Source organism: Motacilla alba, chromosome 26 (assembly GCF_015832195.1).
Source record: "Motacilla alba alba isolate MOTALB_02 chromosome 26, Motacilla_alba_V1.0_pri, whole genome shotgun sequence".
NCBI classification, from domain to species: Eukaryota; Metazoa; Chordata; class Aves; order Passeriformes; family Motacillidae; genus Motacilla; species Motacilla alba.
Window position 1 is genome coordinate 5,060,821 of NC_052041.1, and position 18,930 is coordinate 5,079,750.

At 46.2% G+C, this 18,930-nt stretch overlaps 1 protein-coding gene across 2 annotated transcripts; it reads right to left on the reverse strand.

Moving 5' to 3' along the window:
• Positions 1-3,199: 3,199 nt before the first annotated feature.
• Positions 3,200-18,846, reverse strand: RSBN1 (round spermatid basic protein 1). 2 transcript variants are annotated; one of them, XM_038162619.1, is made up of 7 exons: positions 18,456-18,846; positions 14,232-14,902; positions 8,096-8,233; positions 7,490-7,632; positions 6,475-6,642; positions 5,192-5,300; positions 3,200-4,651 (listed from the first exon to the last, which is right to left on the reverse strand). In XM_038162619.1, exons 1-7 carry the CDS (start codon positions 18,829-18,831, stop codon positions 4,190-4,192), a joined length of 2,067 nt encoding a protein of 688 aa, XP_038018547.1. In that variant the 5' UTR covers positions 18,832-18,846; the 3' UTR covers positions 3,200-4,189. The 2 variants fall into 2 exon arrangements, with proteins under 2 accessions (XP_038018547.1, XP_038018548.1); XM_038162620.1 differs by lacking the exon at positions 18,456-18,846 and adding an exon at positions 18,180-18,387.
• Positions 18,847-18,930: the final 84 nt, after the last annotated feature.

Sequence of the window (18,930 nt, forward strand, 5' to 3'; positions counted from 1 at the left end):
CGCCTGCCGCCCCCCTCCCCACCCACCCAGGCAGCGCCAGCCGAGCGCCGAGCGCCGCCCCGACCCTCCCGGCCCGGCGAGGAAAGAAGAGCCCAGGCGGGTAAAGGACAAAATCAGACTTTTGTTTATTAAAAAAATACTTTACAGGAAAAAAATTCTATGCATTCCGCAGGACTATTTTACAAAGAAATAGCTTAACAGTTTGACACTGGTGTACAGTCAGCTAGCGGGGGCGCGGGGCCGCCCCGCACACGCGCGAATGTCAATAAATACACTAAGGCCGCACAAAGCAAACAGTCGTCCAGGCAATTGTACACGTCCTCTGGAGGCAGAGACCTTAGATAAATTAAAACCACAGAAAAAAAAGAATCGTAGCTGCCAATCAAATCCAATGAAATCACGAAACAGCAATACAGGAGTCGGTATCTTTACATGTTGTACAGAGGTCAGGGAAGGCGGGGGTCTGGCTGCTCGGGGTGCCCTGGCCACTGCTCGGAGCCCACGGGAGGGGACAGGACGGGCTCTGGGGGACAGGGAGCGATCCCTCGGCTCCTGCCCAGCCCTCAGGGCTGCAGAGCTCAGCACTCAGCTCATCCACGCCCCTGCAGGGCCTGGGGAAAGCTCTGACAATTTGCCTTTCCTGGAACACGCAGGAAACCTGGCAGAGCACAGCACAGCCCCTGTGAAAGCGTCCCTCAGGATCCCCTGGGGACACCTGGGGGTGTCCCCCCCTCCTGGAGCAGGACCTGCACACAGCAGCCTGGAGCTGGGCTAGAGGAGAGAGGAAAGCAAAGCTGCACACTGCACTCGCCAGTCCACTTCTGGCACAGCTGAGCCACTTCAGCCCTGGGATGGTTTGGGCACCAGCACTTGATTTAAAGTCCAGCCTAAGCCTCAGTTCTGCTTCACAGCCAGAGAACTTGGTCAGTGACAGCTGTCTCCAGCACAAAGCTGGAGTGGTTTCCACCTGACACACAGCACAGAGCAGATCCTCACAGCTGGAGCGCTGGGGATTTGCAGAACTGACCAGCAGGTTTGGATTTAGGAACTGTTCTGTAGCTGCTTTCCGCTGAGAGCAACAGAAAGTTGAGACCTTCAAAACCATCCAGTCCCAACTGTGCAGGGACACCTCCCTCTGGGCCAGGCTGCCCAACCTGGCTTTGGAAACTTCCCAGGCTGGGGCAGCCGCGGCGTCCCTGGGCAGCCAGATCCTCCCCAGCCATCCCCCTTCCTCCTCGTCTCTAACCCAAATTCCTGCTCTTTTGCTTTGTACCCATTTCCCTGTGCTGTCCCTGATGAGCAGCCCCTCTCCAGCCGCAGCCCCTGCAGGTCCTGGAAGTGTCCACTCTGAACAGCCCCAACTCCCTCAGCCTTAGAACAAGCCATCAAATGTGGCTCAAAAAATCCCATCAATCACAGGTGGTTAGCTCATTAAGGAGCCTGCTTTAGGGGATCCTGGAGAAATTCAAGTAGCAGCTATTAACATGAGACATTCAGAAATGTTTACTGGATTTGTTCTGCTCAAACACCAAGCAGCCTGAATTCGTTCCTTCCTCTCTAAACTGCTCTAGCTTGTAAAAAAATCAGAGTTCTACAGGTCTTGGGCTGGAAAACATTTGCATTTGTCCCATCAAGGCTTTGTTCTGGGCAATGAAGCACTGGCTGGAGATTGAGCAGCTTCCCAAGCAATCCCTCTCACACTTCACATCCAGAGTGAGGTGGGATTTGAAAACCTGCCAGACTGGTTAAAGCACAGCAAAGCTGAGCATGGGTTTAGTAAGAGATTCTCAAACAGCTTGTTCCTCTCTCCCTCAGGCTTCCAAAACAGGATAGCATCAGCAACATGCAGGTCATCCACAGACACCTTTATTGATGTGCATTTCAATCTGACAGGAGGTGTTAAGCCAGTAACTGAGCAGAGCACAGACAGCAGGATGCTATTGGTCATGTCAGAGCATTTTCCAGGTGTTTCAGGCTGCTGTCACAGGTGTCACTAAAGCTACAGCTTGGAAAGCAGCCCAGCCCACCCTAGTCTTCCTTCATCCACTTGAAAACACGCTATTAGAATTTACAGAGGACTTCCACATGGACTCTCTCTTCACTCCATTCCAGTTTTCCAATGAACAGGCTGGTGCACCGGGGCTCTCCCCGTTTGCTGTGACAGTTCCTGAGAGATCAGTGCTGGCTGCCAGGGAAGGGCCACCCCGGGGACAGGGACGGGCGGGACGGGCACGTGGAAGACTCGCAGACTCGGTCAAAAGGAAAGAACACCCCTGGGGAATCTTTGAATGTGAAGGATGAACTGAAACCACTATTGCCTGTGAGGAATTTTACTTTGCACAACCCTTAAAGCTATGAAATTCCTCTCAACATAAAAAGTGGAAAAAACCCACCAGAGAACCGACGGCTCCTTTCTGAGCTGCGCTGAGTCATCTAGAATTTCTGCTAAGATTAAATTACACCCCTGCATGAATCACATTACTTCTCATCATAAAAGCTTTCCATTCTAACACCTTATTTACACAGATTACTAAACGAGTCACTACCACTTCAATCTGTAAATTAGTTTTTAAATTGAAATATTTCCTAGTCCTCATTTTTGTACCGAAGACAATACATACATACACATAAGGAGTAATACAGGCTCTAACTAATCACTGCAGTATCTTCTGAGGATTATTTCTCTATCAGTTTAAAATAGTGACCTCTACACCGAGGTGCTAATATGTATATAAAAGCCTACACAAACAATATTGCACAAAGTAAGATTTATAATAGAGTAACATATTTTAGAGACCCTTATAAAGAGAAGAGTAATAATTGATATTAAAAAGATGCATCCAGAACTAACACGGCATCTTTGCTTTTGTCTAGTCTAACATAGTGTTTCAAATCTTTCCTACCCCAGTGAGGATTAGAACAAATAAAGTTATCTGGAGACAGCTTAAGTTGCACCAAACCCCAACTTGTACTCTAAATGTGGGGAGGGGGGAGGGAAAAGGGACTTTTCCTTTTGATGACCGGAAAGGGCAGCGATCAATGGGGTGAGTGAAAGTCAAATACAGGTTACACGTTAACATCCAGAAATATTGAAAGATTGGTTAAAAACTGTCACTAGCTGACACTCTACACATTGAGCACGTGCTGCTGATTTTTCCACAGTAACTGGGCACCCGGGAGCTACACATGGAAAAAGCAGTCCAACGCCAAAGTACTTTTTATTGTGAAATACTAATACAGAACTTACACGGTAAGGCTGTCCTTATTCTAGGAGTCGGGTATCAGCTCAACGCTTGTTATATTAAGTGCATCAGTACAGGGGAAAGTGTGGATCCATTGGACACGTTACGACCCGATCAAAACAAGCTGCCAGGTTGGTTAAGTATTTTAAAGCCTTAAAGTGCTCAAAGATAGCAGTTTCCTCCACAAGACTACCAAGAGGTTCTCTAATTTTGACACTAGCATTTATCACATTCAGGGAAGATGGATTTTGGAAGCAAAAACCCCCACACCAAACAACATAAGCAGTGCTATGAGAAGTGTTAGGTCAGTAAGTCATTGCATTTCAACAGGAATCAGACACTTGCTTCAGTTCTTTTTACAGGCCACCCTTGTAGGAACTGTAAGAAACATCAATTTCTACAGCTTGTATATAAACCAACGTGTCAAGAACAGACATACCAAAAATTCCACAAATCATCAAAAGTGCTGTGCTTTCTCTATTTTTTTTCTTTCTTTTTTTTTGGTTTTTTTTCCTTTTTTTTTTTTTCTTTTTTAAGCAATTAAAATGAGATGGGGAAATCACTTTGCAAGTCTTCTACAAAAGCATCACTTTCTGGTGAAGATTAGAGATAAAGTAAAAGTAGGGAAATAACACTGACCAATGGAGTTCAATCATTTCATATTCCTGGAGGAATTCCAATCTGACTTTGAGAAGATATTCAACATCTCTTTACTTAAACAGAAAGAAGTGGTAGACCACTGTTACAGGTTGTACTAAGGGGTTAAAATACAACTTGAATTTTGCATAATCTGTGTAAAAAAGATATGCTTGACATTTTGGAATGTCACCTTTCTTTATAGAATTATAGGCAAGATTTCTCCAATAAAACATAAGCCAGTTATAAAACTATAACTTCACATCAAAATTTTAAAAAGTTGTTTAAAAAATGTTTGAATATATACATAATCACACAGAAGAGCCTGCATGATCCTGTGGATTGCGCTGCTGATCAGACTCTATTTTAAAACCTGGAAGGGGCTGGGCCACCTGATCTGGTTGCACAAGTCCTGATATTGAAGAAACAGAGGAGGAGAGCACCCCTGGGGTAAGCTGAATTTCTGTACCTGGTTCTTCAGCCTCTGTTTTTACACTCACACCTCGGGGTTCACCTTCTGCCTCTGCGCTCCCAGGAACATCGCTGTTCAGGCTTGAATTGCTCTCAGCTTTTGGAGAAGTCTCCCCCACGGGGTGATACTGTTTGAGTCTGATGTGCCAGGCTAAGCTGCAGACTGCTGACACTGTTTTGAACTGATGAATGACATTTCTAGGGATGAAGTAGATGTCATTGTCACACAACTGAATCCTAGCATAGCGAATGCCTTCCCGTCTCATTTGGTTTAGTTTGGCTTCGTCCACCCACTGAACACACTGGGAGAAGGAGAGATGGGAAAGTTAGTGGTAAACTCTTCAAACAACTCAGCATCTTCCTATTTTCAACTGAATTCATGTCTCAATCACAATGTCTCAAGGGTAAAACTTCAAATTCAAATGAGAACTGGACTTTAAAAATACAATTTCTCTGATGTCTTGAGAGGAGAATAAAGAGGTTTCTGTAGTTATAGTCAAAACCAACAATGGGCTGCATTGCTTGGGCTGACAGGACTGAGCTTAGATGCTTCCCTAGCCTAAGACAACAGCAGGAAAAGCAGGAGCAGGCACACATGGCTTAATCAACAGATTGTTCCATAGCACACCCTGGGACTCGCTGCATGAACCCAGCTTGGGGCAAAGGAGAAGAAAAAGGTCCCTTCCAAGTGAAACATTTTATCCTGAAACACAAGGAAATTTACCCAAGAGAGCTGAGGACTGAGGGGATACAAAAGGGCTGACTTTAGGGAGAAGCTGGGATCTGCCAGAAACTCCTCCCAAAACACCAGGAATGAGCTGCCACGAGGGCACATTTGATACCTGGGACACTGGAGGTTCATGCAAGTCCAGCTGAAGTCTCTGCACAACATCAGTGAAGTCTTCAGCATGAAAACAAACCACATCTTTGGTTATACGAGGCTGGTCACTCCTAGGAAAAAAAAAAGAGAATTCCAGGAATTTTGAAAGTATTTGAGTTCCAGAGCATTCCAGCTCTCCCAGCAGAAAGCTTCATTGAACCAATGAGTGTTACACTGTGCACAAAGCCTCAACATGTCTCAATAGTGCATTATTTTAAAAGAGGTATAATTCATATATTTCTCATTTTTCTTTCTCAATTTTTGCTGCATCCACAAGAGAAGGGATGTTTGCATGGACAATACACGGAAAAGCCCGAGACCCAGGTTCAAACTGCCCCTATCAAAGCTCTCTGTGTTCTAGGAACCAGTATTTGCCTCAATTCTTCCATTCTGTAATTGGACAGAATATTTCTGCATTAAGGGAAAAATGTAAAATTACAAAGTAACACTGAAGTTGAAGCAGTGAGGAGTTTTATTCAACAGTACAGGAAATATTGGCATCTTTTATTCTAATGATAATGCTAACGATGCCATCCAATTTCTAATGTAATTTCCAGCTATTACAATGATACAAGTCTAGTTTCTCTGCAAGGTCAGCAGCAATATCCTGGGTGCATGACCTGAGAAAGCACTGCAGCTGTGAAATTAATTACACTGAGCTCTTGGACCACAGTCACAAAAGCTACAATTAGTATACCTGCTGAGGAAAAGAATAATCAAGGATGATGGTCCAAGTTTAAGGCTTTTGTATGTCACTAAAATATTCTGCAAGGTGCTGTTACAATTTTTTTATTGCTTCAAGATGGCAAAATAGGAGGTACATAGCCTGAGGTTTTCAGCTCTGAGCAGCTTTTGAATCTCAGAATGAACTAGGCTGGAAAAGACCTTTAAGATCTTCTAGTCCAGCCTATGACCTAACAGCCTTCTAAAGAAAGGCTGGATGTGGCACTGGGTGCCATGGTCTAGTTGAGGTGATAGAACACAGGTTGGACTCGATGATCTTAAAGGTCTCTTCCAACCTAGAAATTCTGTGATTCTTAAAAGACCTCCCCATGGCACTGAGTGCCATGTCCAGGCTTTATTTTCAACCACATCCAGTGACTCCACCGCCTCCCTGGGCAGACAGTTCCAGCCACTGTCTCGTTACAGCGCTCAAACCATTTCTGATTAGGTTTGTTTTGCAAGGATTATTTTTATTTTTATTTTTTAGAAGAAAAAGAATAGCTGCATCCCAGCAGCCCTTACCATTCCCCAAACTGCACAGCCTTGAGCACGCCGACAGCAGCTGTGCTCTGCCAGTCAAAGCCCTGCCCCACGTGGTCAGCGTGAGCTCGGGTCCTGTCCTCGAACAGGACCTCGCGGGGCTCGCTGGTGCGAGGTAGGTACTGCAGGTTCTTGATCTCGTTCATGGACCTGCAAGGGCAGAAAAACACACACTAAAAACAGCCCCGCTGCTCAAAAATTGACATTTGTGCCGAAATAATCTCCGAATTCTGGGTGCTGTAGGCTTCAAGGGAACAAAGCACTTCCCTTTGGGTTTTTTTTAGGTGTTGATTTGGTGAAAGATCGAAACAAAACCAGCAAAGTTCAATTCAGGTTATAAATCAAACTTTACAAAACAAATCAAATCACATAATCACATAATTTTTGTGTTCGTTGCGCTGAAAGACTTCTTCCAAGAATACACCAGTATGTAAAACAGAGCTGTCTTACAGAAACTGAGCTTCAGTTATTTGGGACTATATCAAAGAAGTCTTCTTGAAATGACAATTAAAATATGCTTCCAAATCTCCTGAAATTTGTTTCAGAACACTCTTCCAGAGACAGAAAACAAGAATACACAATGATTTCTGGGCAGGCATGTTGTAAGTGCTTTAGCACTGACATTAGAAGGCAGCACGAGCAGTAGAAGGATCTCTGCTGTTTTACAGCATTCCACCTGCCCTCACCACCAAATTGGTTCTTGCCACGGAAATAAGATGAATTAAGTCTCCTGCAGGATAATAAAAACAGGTTTTAATCTTAAAGCACTGATCTGGGATACATGAGAAGTACTGACAGATACTGTCAGAAGTAGTGAAATAAAATAACCATCACGGGTAACATTTGCTTTATCAGCTGAGCCACTTTGAAACAAAGCAAAAGTGAAACTTAAATCTGAATTATTCCTGGGAAGAGCCAGCACACATCAAGGACTTTGCTTTTGTTCTCAAACGTGACACAGACTTAACTGCAGTGCAAAAGGAAACGCAACCCTTACCGGCGCCGTTTGAAGGGTGATTTTGGCATATCAGCTGTGGGGATCATCTGCTCTCCCGGCCTCACCCACATGATGGGCCCATCATCACTCTGGGACCTGCACTGCAGCCTGAGACTGGAAAGAGTCCCCCAGGGCAGAGTCATCTAAAAGGAAACAGGAACAAAACAACCCACAAAACACACAGAACACAAAACACTGCGTGAGATAGAAAAATTCAATGATGCCTTTGGTCAAACTGCTTCAAATCTGCTGTCAAAAGAATTGCATAGAAACTAAGTTTGAGAGGTAAAAGATATTCCAAGCTAATTTTAACAAGTATAGTTTTTAGGGAGGTAGAAGTGCATGTAGTGCAAGTACATATATATATATATATATATATATATATATATATATATATATATATATATATATATATATATAAAATAAACTTGATTACTTTTAATTAGCCACCTCAGTCCATGCCTTTCAACTGGACAAAGGAAAGTGAACCTCAGTAGCCCAAATAAGCACATCAATAAAGAAAATACCTTACAGCTTCTAATTACTAAACCTAACAATTGCTTAAACATCTACAGCGCTCTGAACACACCACAGGTCACTACTTACTCTAAGAAATGGAGATTCTTCCAACATATCCAGGAATTCTGGGAAGTAGTCCCCCACTTCTTCATCCACTGCTCCCACCAGGCTGATCTGGCGCATGGGCCCTGCTCTGTAGGTGCCACAGCAGTACGTCCGATTGACCTGCGGCCACACAGGAGACACAAGAGCAGCACAGCGTTAGTTCTCCCACAGCAGGCTAACAGTGACTGATCTGACACAGCTGGGATCAAGCCTGGGCTCATCCACATCTGTTTCAGCAGACGGGCCTTTGGGGACACACACAGGGACTGCTCGGAACCCTGGAGAAAGAAAGGACTCCTGTCTGTACTCCTGACAGGAAATCCTTCTGGAGTCTGAATAACAGCAAGCGAGTATTTGACTAATTCAGGAACAATTCAACACTTCCAGGCTGACTTGAGAAAACAACCACACAAGGTTTCATCGTGACTCAGTCTTTCACCAGCAAGCTTCAGCTCTCCACTGGTTTGTGCAGTTGCACTTTTGCTTCTACGTTTCAAAGCAGCTGCTCCTGGGAGATGCACACTCCTCATCTCAGTCCTGGCCCTGAGGTCCTTCCCCTGGCCTGCAGTGAGGAACCTCAGGGTGTTTCATGCGGTGCTTCTGGCGAGAGTACACACAGGAAATTGGACAAAACCAGAAGAAATGAGGGGTTTAGCTGGAAAGCCAGAGCGCATGGAGAAGAATTTTAGGACTACCATTTGCAGTGGAACCTGCTATCAGTGCTGGGGTCAGAAACATTTTGATCTCCCAGCTCGTGGACATCCTCTAGAACACAGACTGTCCCACACTGCTGGGTCATCTGGAAACTTTTCTTGCCAATTTCCTGTTCCCAGAGGAGAGGCACTGGCAAGACTCCAGAGCTCTGTAGCCTCATCCTAGAGCTGGAACGTGCCACAGAGGAGGCCCTGTGCAGACACCACAGCTGGCTGACGTTCCAGAGCACACGTTCTACAGAGCACAGGCCTGCTCTGCACAGTCACTTGTGGCTGACAGCCTTCCACCACCCTTCAGTGTGCCAGGGCTGGAAAACTCCAGCTGCTCCCCCTGGCTGAGTGGTGGACAGTCCAGTGACAGGTAAATGTGCAGTTTAACAGTCGTGGTCACCCAGTGGGATGCATTTTAGAACTCCACTTTTAGATACATGGCAGCAGCAGCCTAGCTTTAAGCTTAGTTTCAGTTTTGCATGTTTAGCCAGCAAAGCAGATGTCATTAAACTACTCCACGCAGTTGTTAAAGGTAAATTAGGAGAGACTAATAAAGGAAAAATAGAGTTACTGCTGCAATTTTATCCTCCAGCAGCAGCCACAGATACTTCACTTCTTAATTATACAAGTTTAGCTCACTCTATTTGCTGAATGCAGTTCAGAGCAGGAGCACTGGAACACCACAGCAATATTTGAGTTCTGTGCACCTACAGAAAAACTAAGGGGTGAAGTGCTCTGCTCCTTATCCAGTGAAGTTAAACTGCCTGGCACTGTTTATGTAAGTGCAGACAGACTCCTTCCAGATGAGTTCTGTGCTACTGAAAGCACCTGGTGAGAGTCACTAGTATTTTACAGGTCTTTGTCATGAGTTAAAATGAATTATAATTCCATATGCAGCTTTTCCTTGTTTTCCAAGGAAATGAAAATTAGAAGATTTAATTTTTCTTTTTTTTTTTTTTTAATGCACTGGAAAGTGGAAAAGTAGACAAGAACTCAGGAGTTATAAAGGAAACAGAAGAAATACTTTAGGGAAACACTGGATTTCAATACTTTGCTTGTTTTTTAATAGAAATTCAAGGAATATACACCCTTGAGAATTAAACCCAGGGCATGTTTACACTGACAACATGCACCAGCCCACGGCAATCCCCAGCAGGCTGCATTATTCATCTCAGGCACCTCAATCACAGGGAATGTAGTCTATTAGTCCAATATGCCATAAGAAACTTCACAGCAGCTCTCCCATTCTTAATTCCTCCTGCGCAGCAAACACTGGTCAGGCCAGGGGTCTCAACACGAGGGTGCAATGAACATCTAAAAGAGCAGGCAGCTTTCTGTCCCTTTACCCTGGCTGGGTTGGTGTCCCGTGAGCAAGCACCCCGCTTGCTGCACGGCCAGCTGCTCTGGCCTTTCACTCAGCAGGTGCCCCAGGTTCCCTCTGAGCCCTGCTCACTCCACAGCCACCTGTGGGCACCCCTCCGTGCAGGGAAGAAAGCTGAGATGATGAAATAGCTGAAGTCACTTTGCTCTATCCATTAGGACCTCTCTCAGTGTTTTTTGTTTTTGTTTAAAGTTCAGCTCTTGTTTAGGAGTTTAGCTGGGGTCACTCCAGTTCACACGGCTGCCACAAGTCAGTAACTCATTACCACAGCACCTCCCTTGCTGTAATTTGTTCCCTGTGCTGCTTTAAAAGCAGCAGTGGATCTCAAGCAGTCACTGCCTCTGTTTTTCCTGTTGCAAAAGGACAATGGGGCCAGTAAGACAGCTCAGGCAGGCTGTGCCCCTTCAAATGCCAGCCAGCCATCACTGCTGTGCGTACCCCCCACTCACAGCGAGTTCTGGGCACGTTTAAAATTAGCTCCAGTGCTCGTGGAGACATTTTCTCTCAGCTGCACCATGTGCCTATCAGCGTTTCCCACACTGGGTGAGAACAGCAGCAGACAGAGGCAGTGCTTCCTGTCACAGGCTCGGAGCTGGTGTTTATTTGCGTGTTCCTGAGGCACCCCAGCCTCACCACGGCTTCAGTGAGCGGCGCGGGATGAGAAGAGGACACGCAGATGAGGCATCAGCTGGAGACAAATGAGGTTAAGTCTCTGAAGTTTCTCTCCAGTTGCAAGAAAAGCATGAATCAGTTGACAGCAACAATATTTCAGCACGCCGAGTCAGCTATAAAACCAACCACACAAAACCTTGGCTACAAGGAAGAAAGCAAGAGCACAAGGCTGGCTCCCGCTGAAGGACAAGGCAGTGGCACGCCAGCACAGCAAGGGTGACATGCTTGACTAAAATCTGACATAGTGCAGGGCCACTGGGCATTGTTTATATGGCTTCAGTGACAAACCAAATGAAGGATGCAGTACAGATGCACAATTTCTCCGTTTCATACTTTGGTAGTTACTGCTAAAAAAAAGGAGATTGCCCTTCCAGAATCAGAGAAGTTCACGTGGGGCAGACAATTCAACTGGGATGTGCTTCGTGGACCAAAGCTGTCAGGAACAGAGTAACCCGTTCTGAACAGCAGGACTAAGAAAACTTACCCAGTTATCACCTGTTGGCTGCTTCTCCCACCTTCTCCCCAGAAGGAAGAGCAGCTTATGCAAAACCTACTTCCCCAATTCCCTTTCCTGGCCTCCTCCCAGAACCCCCACACACCCTCTGTGACAGCATAGCTGTTCTTTGGATCAGAGAGAGTTCATCAGGCAAATTGATCAGCTGGGAGAAAAAGCAGAAGTGTTTTTAACTCTAAATATATTCCCATTCACTGAGTGGAAGCAGTTGTACTGAAACAAGTGATAAGGAACATAAGAGCTCATTCTAGCTGCACTGCAAAGAGCTTCCAAATGAAAGTGTGCCCTTATGTGAGGAGAGCTTACAAATTACTGCTCAGTGATTTGAGTCTTGAAAGCTCTCAGTGAACAGCTCCACGCTAGAGCTGAGCTCCAGCACTGAAGTATTAGAACCAATGGGAGCCAACGCAAGGGAAAAATCCACAGGACACTGAGGCTTAATTATTTTAAGATACTGAAACCAAACATTTATGTAACAAATACACATTGGAGTGCTTTGCTATAAACCCACTGCCCTGAGAACAAAGGAATTCACCTTGCAAGGCAGTTAATTATCACTAGACTTACCAAGTCCTTCAGATTAAAGTCCTTATTTTGAATACTACAATTCAGTTTCTCTAAAAACACAAACCAGCTGAATGTTGTGCAAGCCAAAGCTAACGTTAACTTGCAGTTTACAGAACAAATTTTGATTTCTGAACACTGAATCTTCAGGATTCAAGACTCCCTAAAGCTCCCAAACCCCTTGGCACAGGCCAGTGCAGCAAACAAACTTGCGCACAGAGAAGGAACCCAGAATGGAGGGAACTTAATATAAATAACCAGTGTCACAGCAGGCAACAGTGCGACGTGTTTGATCTGCTAAAGCACAGCTGGGAAGTGCTTCTGTGCTGTGCAAGTCTCACTCAGAGGGGTGGAAAGTGAAGCTTGGCCGATCTGTTCGAGCCTCACCAGAGCTGCCAAGGAACAGGAGCATAACAGCCAGGTTCATCCCCCTGGAGCAGGGCACTGCAGCCTTCTCCACCCCAAGACAAGCCAGCCTGCAAAAGCTGGGTGAACCCAGCACCAATTCCTACGGTTCTTCATCTTTTGCATCATGTGTATTCCCTGAAGAGCCCTGCTCCAGCTGCCTGTGACAGCTCCCCTGCTCTGTTTGCTCAGGGAGAACTGCACTAACACACTTCAGCCAGAGAGGATTAAGCAGGTCATGCTGGAGCTGGGTTTAGAGAAGTGGTTTAGACCAACCTTATGTCATGACTCAATCTTAATCAAGTTTAGACTGTACTTAAAATAGAATTAATTGAAGTACCAGCAGACTATAACCCAGCAAAGCCTCTTATTTATTACCATACATTCCTCACGTGTATTTATAGTGCCAGTATTCCTGTTCACAGAACATTCACCAAGAAAAAATGCAGTTGTTAAACATTCCAGAGGCTCTGTTTAGCCATCTCAGGGGTCATCACGTGTACTCAAGCCAGAATGCAATCAGGACACTAAGGAACATACATAAATCACTGATACAGAAGACTTTAAAGCCTGACCTGTGGGCACATTTGCCATCTGCAGCACACGGGCATGTGCTGTGCAGAAGTGCTGCTGCCCACGGCAGGGGTTCAAATGCTCAGAGGTTGTTTTGGGGTTCTCTGCACCCAGACACAGCTCTGTCACCACAAAGGATTACTTGCACCAAGAAACAGAAGCTGGTTAAAATAAGTGCTGGAGCAGCAAATCACTGCCAAACAAAAAGCCAAGTGTCAGAATTATTCACTTAATGCTTTTCAAAGGCTCCACAGTGACCATGCAGTAACTTTCTCTACAGCAGTAACTGTTTTTCCAATGCAAATCTTGCTCATAAGCAGTTGGTAAAGCCTGCAGAGATCCAAACAGCCCATCCACAAGCACTAACACTCAAAGTCTGTTGTTAAAGTTGTGTTCCTATCGTACTGAACTGAACTCCACTCCAGAGTTTCAGATTTAGCCTCCCAACAGGTGAACTAGAAAGTGTAATTAATGTCTCAAATAAATACCTTAAAGGTAATCAGCAGTTTGGATCCATTCTCAGACTACACAGAAAGAAGCTTTATTCCATCAAAGATAATTTTATCGAACCTGTAATCTTGTGGTATTTCATAGATACTTCTGAGTTTGAGCACAAGACTAAAATCCAAGAGACTTCCATGCGGGAATCTTAAAATTAGCTCAGTTTTTACTGTTGCACCCATTTAAGTTACATGGAGATACATTTCAGAATTTAAACTAGTTTAAGCCTACCATGGAAACCAAGGGAGTAAATAAAATGAAATTCCTTTTCAAAAGCAATTAACAAGATCCTCTAACCACCCTCAAGTTAGAAAGTTTAAACAGCATAAGGTGCTGAGGGAATTAAGATGTTAAAAACCTTATGAAACAGATATCCTGAAACATGAAAATAACATCACTGCAAAAAAAAAACCAAACCCCAGGACCCCCAAAACAAACCGCAGCTCTGTTGACTAGAAAAGCAGCGCTAGCATTTGCAGTCTGTGCAATTCTTGACACACACTCGGCTGTTTTGAACAATCTCGGTGTTTTCCCAAGTCTACAAGCAAAGATGCTCAGTGCAGATCTTCCCTCAGGTCACAGGTAGCAGCGTCTGGTGTGTGATTCACCAGCTACCAGGGAGCACAGAAAAGCTTTCAGCAGAAGCAGGAATACACAGCACAGATTAGTGCTAACATCACCTTCCTTCATCTGCTTAGAAAATACACTTGTGACTCGTCCATTTTAAATCGTGTCTGCTCTGGGTTACTGAGAGTAATCAAATCTAGGTATTGTGCAACGTTTATGCATTTGAATAGCTCTTACCTGAGAGTGAAAATTTGAAATTGTTGTTGTTTCAATGTCCTTCTTGCCCAAAATTTCCATTTTCACTGGAGTGTTTGGAAAGTTAAAAGCAAAGTAATCCAGGAAGTCTGGTAAATAGGCAGCTGCTCCGTGCACTATGGCTAAAGCATAGTACGCTGCATTTTTATCATTTTCACTGAATGACAACGCAAGAAACTCTTCTGCAAATCTCTCCATCTCCACTGGAGACAAAAATGAGAGTTCATCCATGTAAGCATGCAGGACCAGGGCACCTCCATTGGACTGGTGCTCCTCGTGAATGAAGTTACTGAATTTAGTGCCAGTCTTCAGGAAGCTGCTGCGGACAGAGTGCTCCTGGTGTGTCACAAAGGGGGTCTGCACTCCCTGGGGTACCCGGTACTCCTGCATGCCCAAGTTCAGTCTGCACAGCTGCTCATCCTTCAGGTACCTGAAGGATTCCTTGTTCATTTCCAGGTTGTCACACTGTCCTTGAGACAGAGTCTCCTTGTCGATGCGAGTGAGCCCAGCGCACACCGTCTGCACCTCTTTGTTGTACATCTTCAGGCGTTTTCCCCTCACATCTTCCCGGTGTTTCTTTTTCTTTTTTTTCTTTATCTTCTTCACAATAAGACTGTCGGCTCGCTGGGTTTTGCCATTTTCATCTGGAGTTTCTGCCAGCGACAATAAAAAGAAGATTAGAGTTCTGCAGTTGCAGCATATTCACCCCAAAAGAATTCATCAGGCCTCTCACTTGAAGGGATCTATTCCCAGGGAGACTGACCAACTGCATTTTGGGTTGTAAAATTAAGTCAAAAGTCAGGGTACCTATATTATACAAACAAAGCCTTGAATTAAGGAAACCTTCCAAAATTCTAGCTGAATATTTTAGAAATACTTCCATTTTTAATAGATTTATTAGAATACCTTTAGAAGGAGTCTGTATTTCACAGCATCTATAATTAAGTACATTAATAACTTCTGACATTTAAGGCAGCGCCGTACAGGGGAAGAGGATAAACAAATATGTGTAACATTTAAACATTAAGACTTCCATTAGAGAACACTTCCCTGATTTTGGATACATGATACAGAAGCAAACAGCAGCACTGAAGAGCTACAAGCTTTACTTACATTTAGAAGTAAAAACACTTCAGTAAAGCTTAGATTGCTGATCTTTTAAAATTAAAGGACCCAAATCATCACGTACACGGATTCAGTCTTATAGTTAACAATTCAGTTAATGGAGAGAAAGAAATTAAAAGCCTGTTTCAGTTATTTGGGGTTTTTTTTGAGGTTAATCAACCTCTAAAAGGCTGAGAGATGAAAGTAAAGACGTAGTTCTGTCAGGCAAAATAGAATAGTTTAAGTTGTTCTTCCTTCAAGAATAAAAGCTAATTCAAATAACATTTAGCAAGGGACAAAGGTAATTAGAAAACTTGATGGCCCAGCTGTTACAAACTCAATTGCCAAGACAAGATTTTAACGTGCCTGAATCAAAGAACCATTTCATCCACCAGCACCCATAAATCTCCAGGAGCTGCGTGAGCAGGACAGCCGTGGGGATGAGAACAACCTGCTGCTGAAGGCAACACCTGACTGAAGATGCAGCAACTAAAGTTCTACCATTTCCCCTCAGCACAGGGCTTTGTCATAATGAAATTCCTTTCTCTGGCTGCACATTGGTATTCCCTCTTCATTCTCTTAGAGCACTTAAAGCAAAAAACCACGTTACACTGTTTTACGAGAAAGGGTGTAGTGATAAACACGGGCAGCTCCAGGTTCCTCAGTGTAACCCGTGTTTAACTGGATCATTTCTGGTTTGGTCTCGTTACTGGAGAGGGCTGACCTTCATAACAGCCTGGAGTCAGCAACAGAGTTACTCATGGAGCAAAGAAAGAGCTGATTGCCTAATCCCCCGCTTCGTACAATAGTCTTAGGACCTGAAATACAAGTTTTCACCGTGCTGCTGCAGCCCTCGCAAACAGCAAAGGCCCTGATCTCTATTTCAGAGAAAGCAGGAAAAGCAGGGCGGTAGCACTCGTTCTGGGAAGCCAACTGAAACGCTTCTTGGAATGAGGTTTGCTGCAGGACTCGGAGTGAGGAGCGCAGGGTTTGCTCAGTCGCTGGGCTCTGAGCACAGACACTGCCTTCCTCGCTGAGGAACGTGCAATTCACACACCAGGTGTTTGTGCTGGACACCAGAGATCCCAAGCTGCAGCTAAACAAGGATTTCATGCCCAGCTAAACAAGGATTTCATGCCACCACCGTGCTGTTGGGAACACTTCCCTATGCTCGTTTCTAAGAACATTTGGTTGCTAGAGGTCCCTTACTGTAAGCATTTCTGCTTTCAGGTACAGTTTTAAAACCTCACACATTTTAATCCAGAGTATCCTCCAGTTTGAAGCCATATCCTAGTAACAGACAGAGGAATCCTTGCATTTGGGAGCTTCCAGGGAACACTTGGCTGTTTGCAGGATGAAAGCTGCCCCGGCTGCTGCTGGATCCATTGAACACAGCAGAGTCCCACGATTACAGTGAGTAACTGCTGTATCCAGTGAAGCTAAACAGTGACATTATAATAATGGCAATCCTGAAGGAAACATAGCTTTAATTATTCCTTTAGATAAACAGAAGGCCTCCAGCACCTCAAACACAGAAGCTGTGGACAGGTCACTAAACTATGGGCTCCACAGCGAGGCAGAGTGACAGCAGTGCCAATAACTCAGCTACTCTGAAACGATCAGACATCCCAGAACAGAACCAGAACCCTTATCAAACAGCAAAACCACCGGGGGTGTCCACTGTCACCTGGGGCCACAGATAAGCATGGCACAGTCAGTGTAAAAGGTAATTTAATTAGAATACACATAAAAATAAAAATTAGGAAAAGAGACACAGCCCCATCCCAAAAGGCACTACCCCTGCAGCTGAGGACAGGCAGTGAGGAGCTTCCGATGAGCAAACAGCTTTCCTTTACGAATCTGGCATTTTGATGCTCGTTTTCATGCCCTTTAAGCCTTCATTAAGAGGCCTAATTTAATTCTGGGTTAGAACTGACACAGTGACACTCCAGTCTACAAAGTTACCCTGCTCCAAACTTTTGCTTGATAAACACTGACAAAAATGCAGAGGTTTACAATCCGAAGTTGTTTTAGTCTGCATTCAAGCACAGTGGTGTGGAAGCATTAACCAGTGGAGAACAGCCTCTCCTGGTAGTAGTTTTGTCTGTTTTTAAGACAGTCCTATCTAGACTTTATTCCACACACACTTGACTTCTGTAAGCAAGGACATCTTCGGTTTCTTTGGCACAAAACATGCCCATGCACTCCTCAAGCATAATTCACCACATTATACTTTTAATTACAGTAGCTTTTGCAGTTATTTTTTATCTATGTTGCTCTCTCCAAGAAGCTTTTTACTATAACAAATCTCTGAGCAGAACCAAAACAATCACTCTGTACTGTTAAAAAAATAAACAAAACCACACACAGCACACGCCAAAATCCAGAGATATTTTGGCCTTTCAATAAAAGAAAATACAGAATAATTCGGGCTGGAAGGGTCCTCTGGAGATCATCCAGCGAAACCCCCCTGCCAAGGCAGGGTCACCTGGAGCAGGTGACACAGGTTGGGAGTATCTCCAGACAGGGAGATTCCAGGATCTCCGCGGGCACCTGTCCGGTGCTCTGCCACCCTGCATTGGAAGAAATTCTTCCTCGTGTTGAGGAGGAACTTCTTGTGTTTTAGTTTATGGCTATTCCGCCTTGTCCTGTTGCTGGGCACCCCTGAAAAGAATCTGGCACCACGCTCTGACAACCGCATTGGAAACATTCGCATGGAATCACGAGATCCCTTCTCAGGCCACTTATTAAAACCAACCATTAAAAATTAAAAAAAAAACCCCAACCAACAACCCGGCAGCTCCTCACACATTAACGCGAAGACACCTTCACTCGCACAGCGCTCGCACGTAGAAGCTGCCATGGGGGCGATTCTGACAGCAGCACGAGCAAGGCGGCCAGCCCGCGCTCCGCGCCCGGGGCAGCGGCGCCGTGCCCGCTACGCCACGGCCGGAGCAGGGCCGCCGAGCCCGCCGCGCCGCCGCCGCCCGCTGCCCTCCACAGGTGCGCCCGGGGCTCCGAGCGCGGCGCCGCCGCCCGCCCGGCCGAGCCCGCCGGGGGCCCCCGCCGGCCCCGCGCCCCCCGCGCTCCCCCCGCGCTCACCTCGCTGGCTGGGCCGCCCCGCCGCGCCGTCCGCGGGGCTGCCGCGCCTCGCCTTGTGGCCGGCGGGCTCGGCGTGGTGCCGGTGGTGGTGTCGGCGCTCCCCGGGCGGCGGGAGGCTGAGCGGGGAGAACGTGAACAGCCCCGCGGCGGCGGGGAGGGCGGGCGGGGGCAGCGGCTCCGCCGGGCCGGGCCCCGCCAGCAGCGGCTGGCTCGGCCGGGCCCGCTTGGCGGCCGGCGGCTCGCCGGGTGCCGCTCGCCGGCGGCGGGGCCCGCGGGGCCGGGCGGGCCGGTCCGCTGAGGGCGGCGGGCGGCTCCTCCGGGGCCCGCGGCACCGCGGCGACCTGCGCGGCCATTTCAGGGGCTCCCTCACACACATTTAAATGGCCCGAGCGCCGGGCGCCGCCGCGCACGCGCCGCCGCGGGGCAGCCTGGGACGTGTAGTTCGGGGGCGGGGGCGCGTGCGCGCGGCGCGGGT

Bases quoted from the DNA above. Each gene is read 5' to 3' on its own strand.
- RSBN1 (XM_038162619.1), bottom strand. From the start codon at position 18,831: ATGTGTGTGAGGGAGCCCCTGAAATGGCCGCGCAGGTCGCCGCGGTGC. The intron at 7,633-8,095 runs GTAAGTAGTGAC...GTTTCCTTTTAG, and splicing joins AAGAATCTCCATTTCTTAGA to ATGACTCTGCCCTGGGGGAC. The intron at 6,643-7,489 runs GTAAGGGTTGCG...CTGCCCTTGCAG, and splicing joins TCACCCTTCAAACGGCGCCG to GTCCATGAACGAGATCAAGA.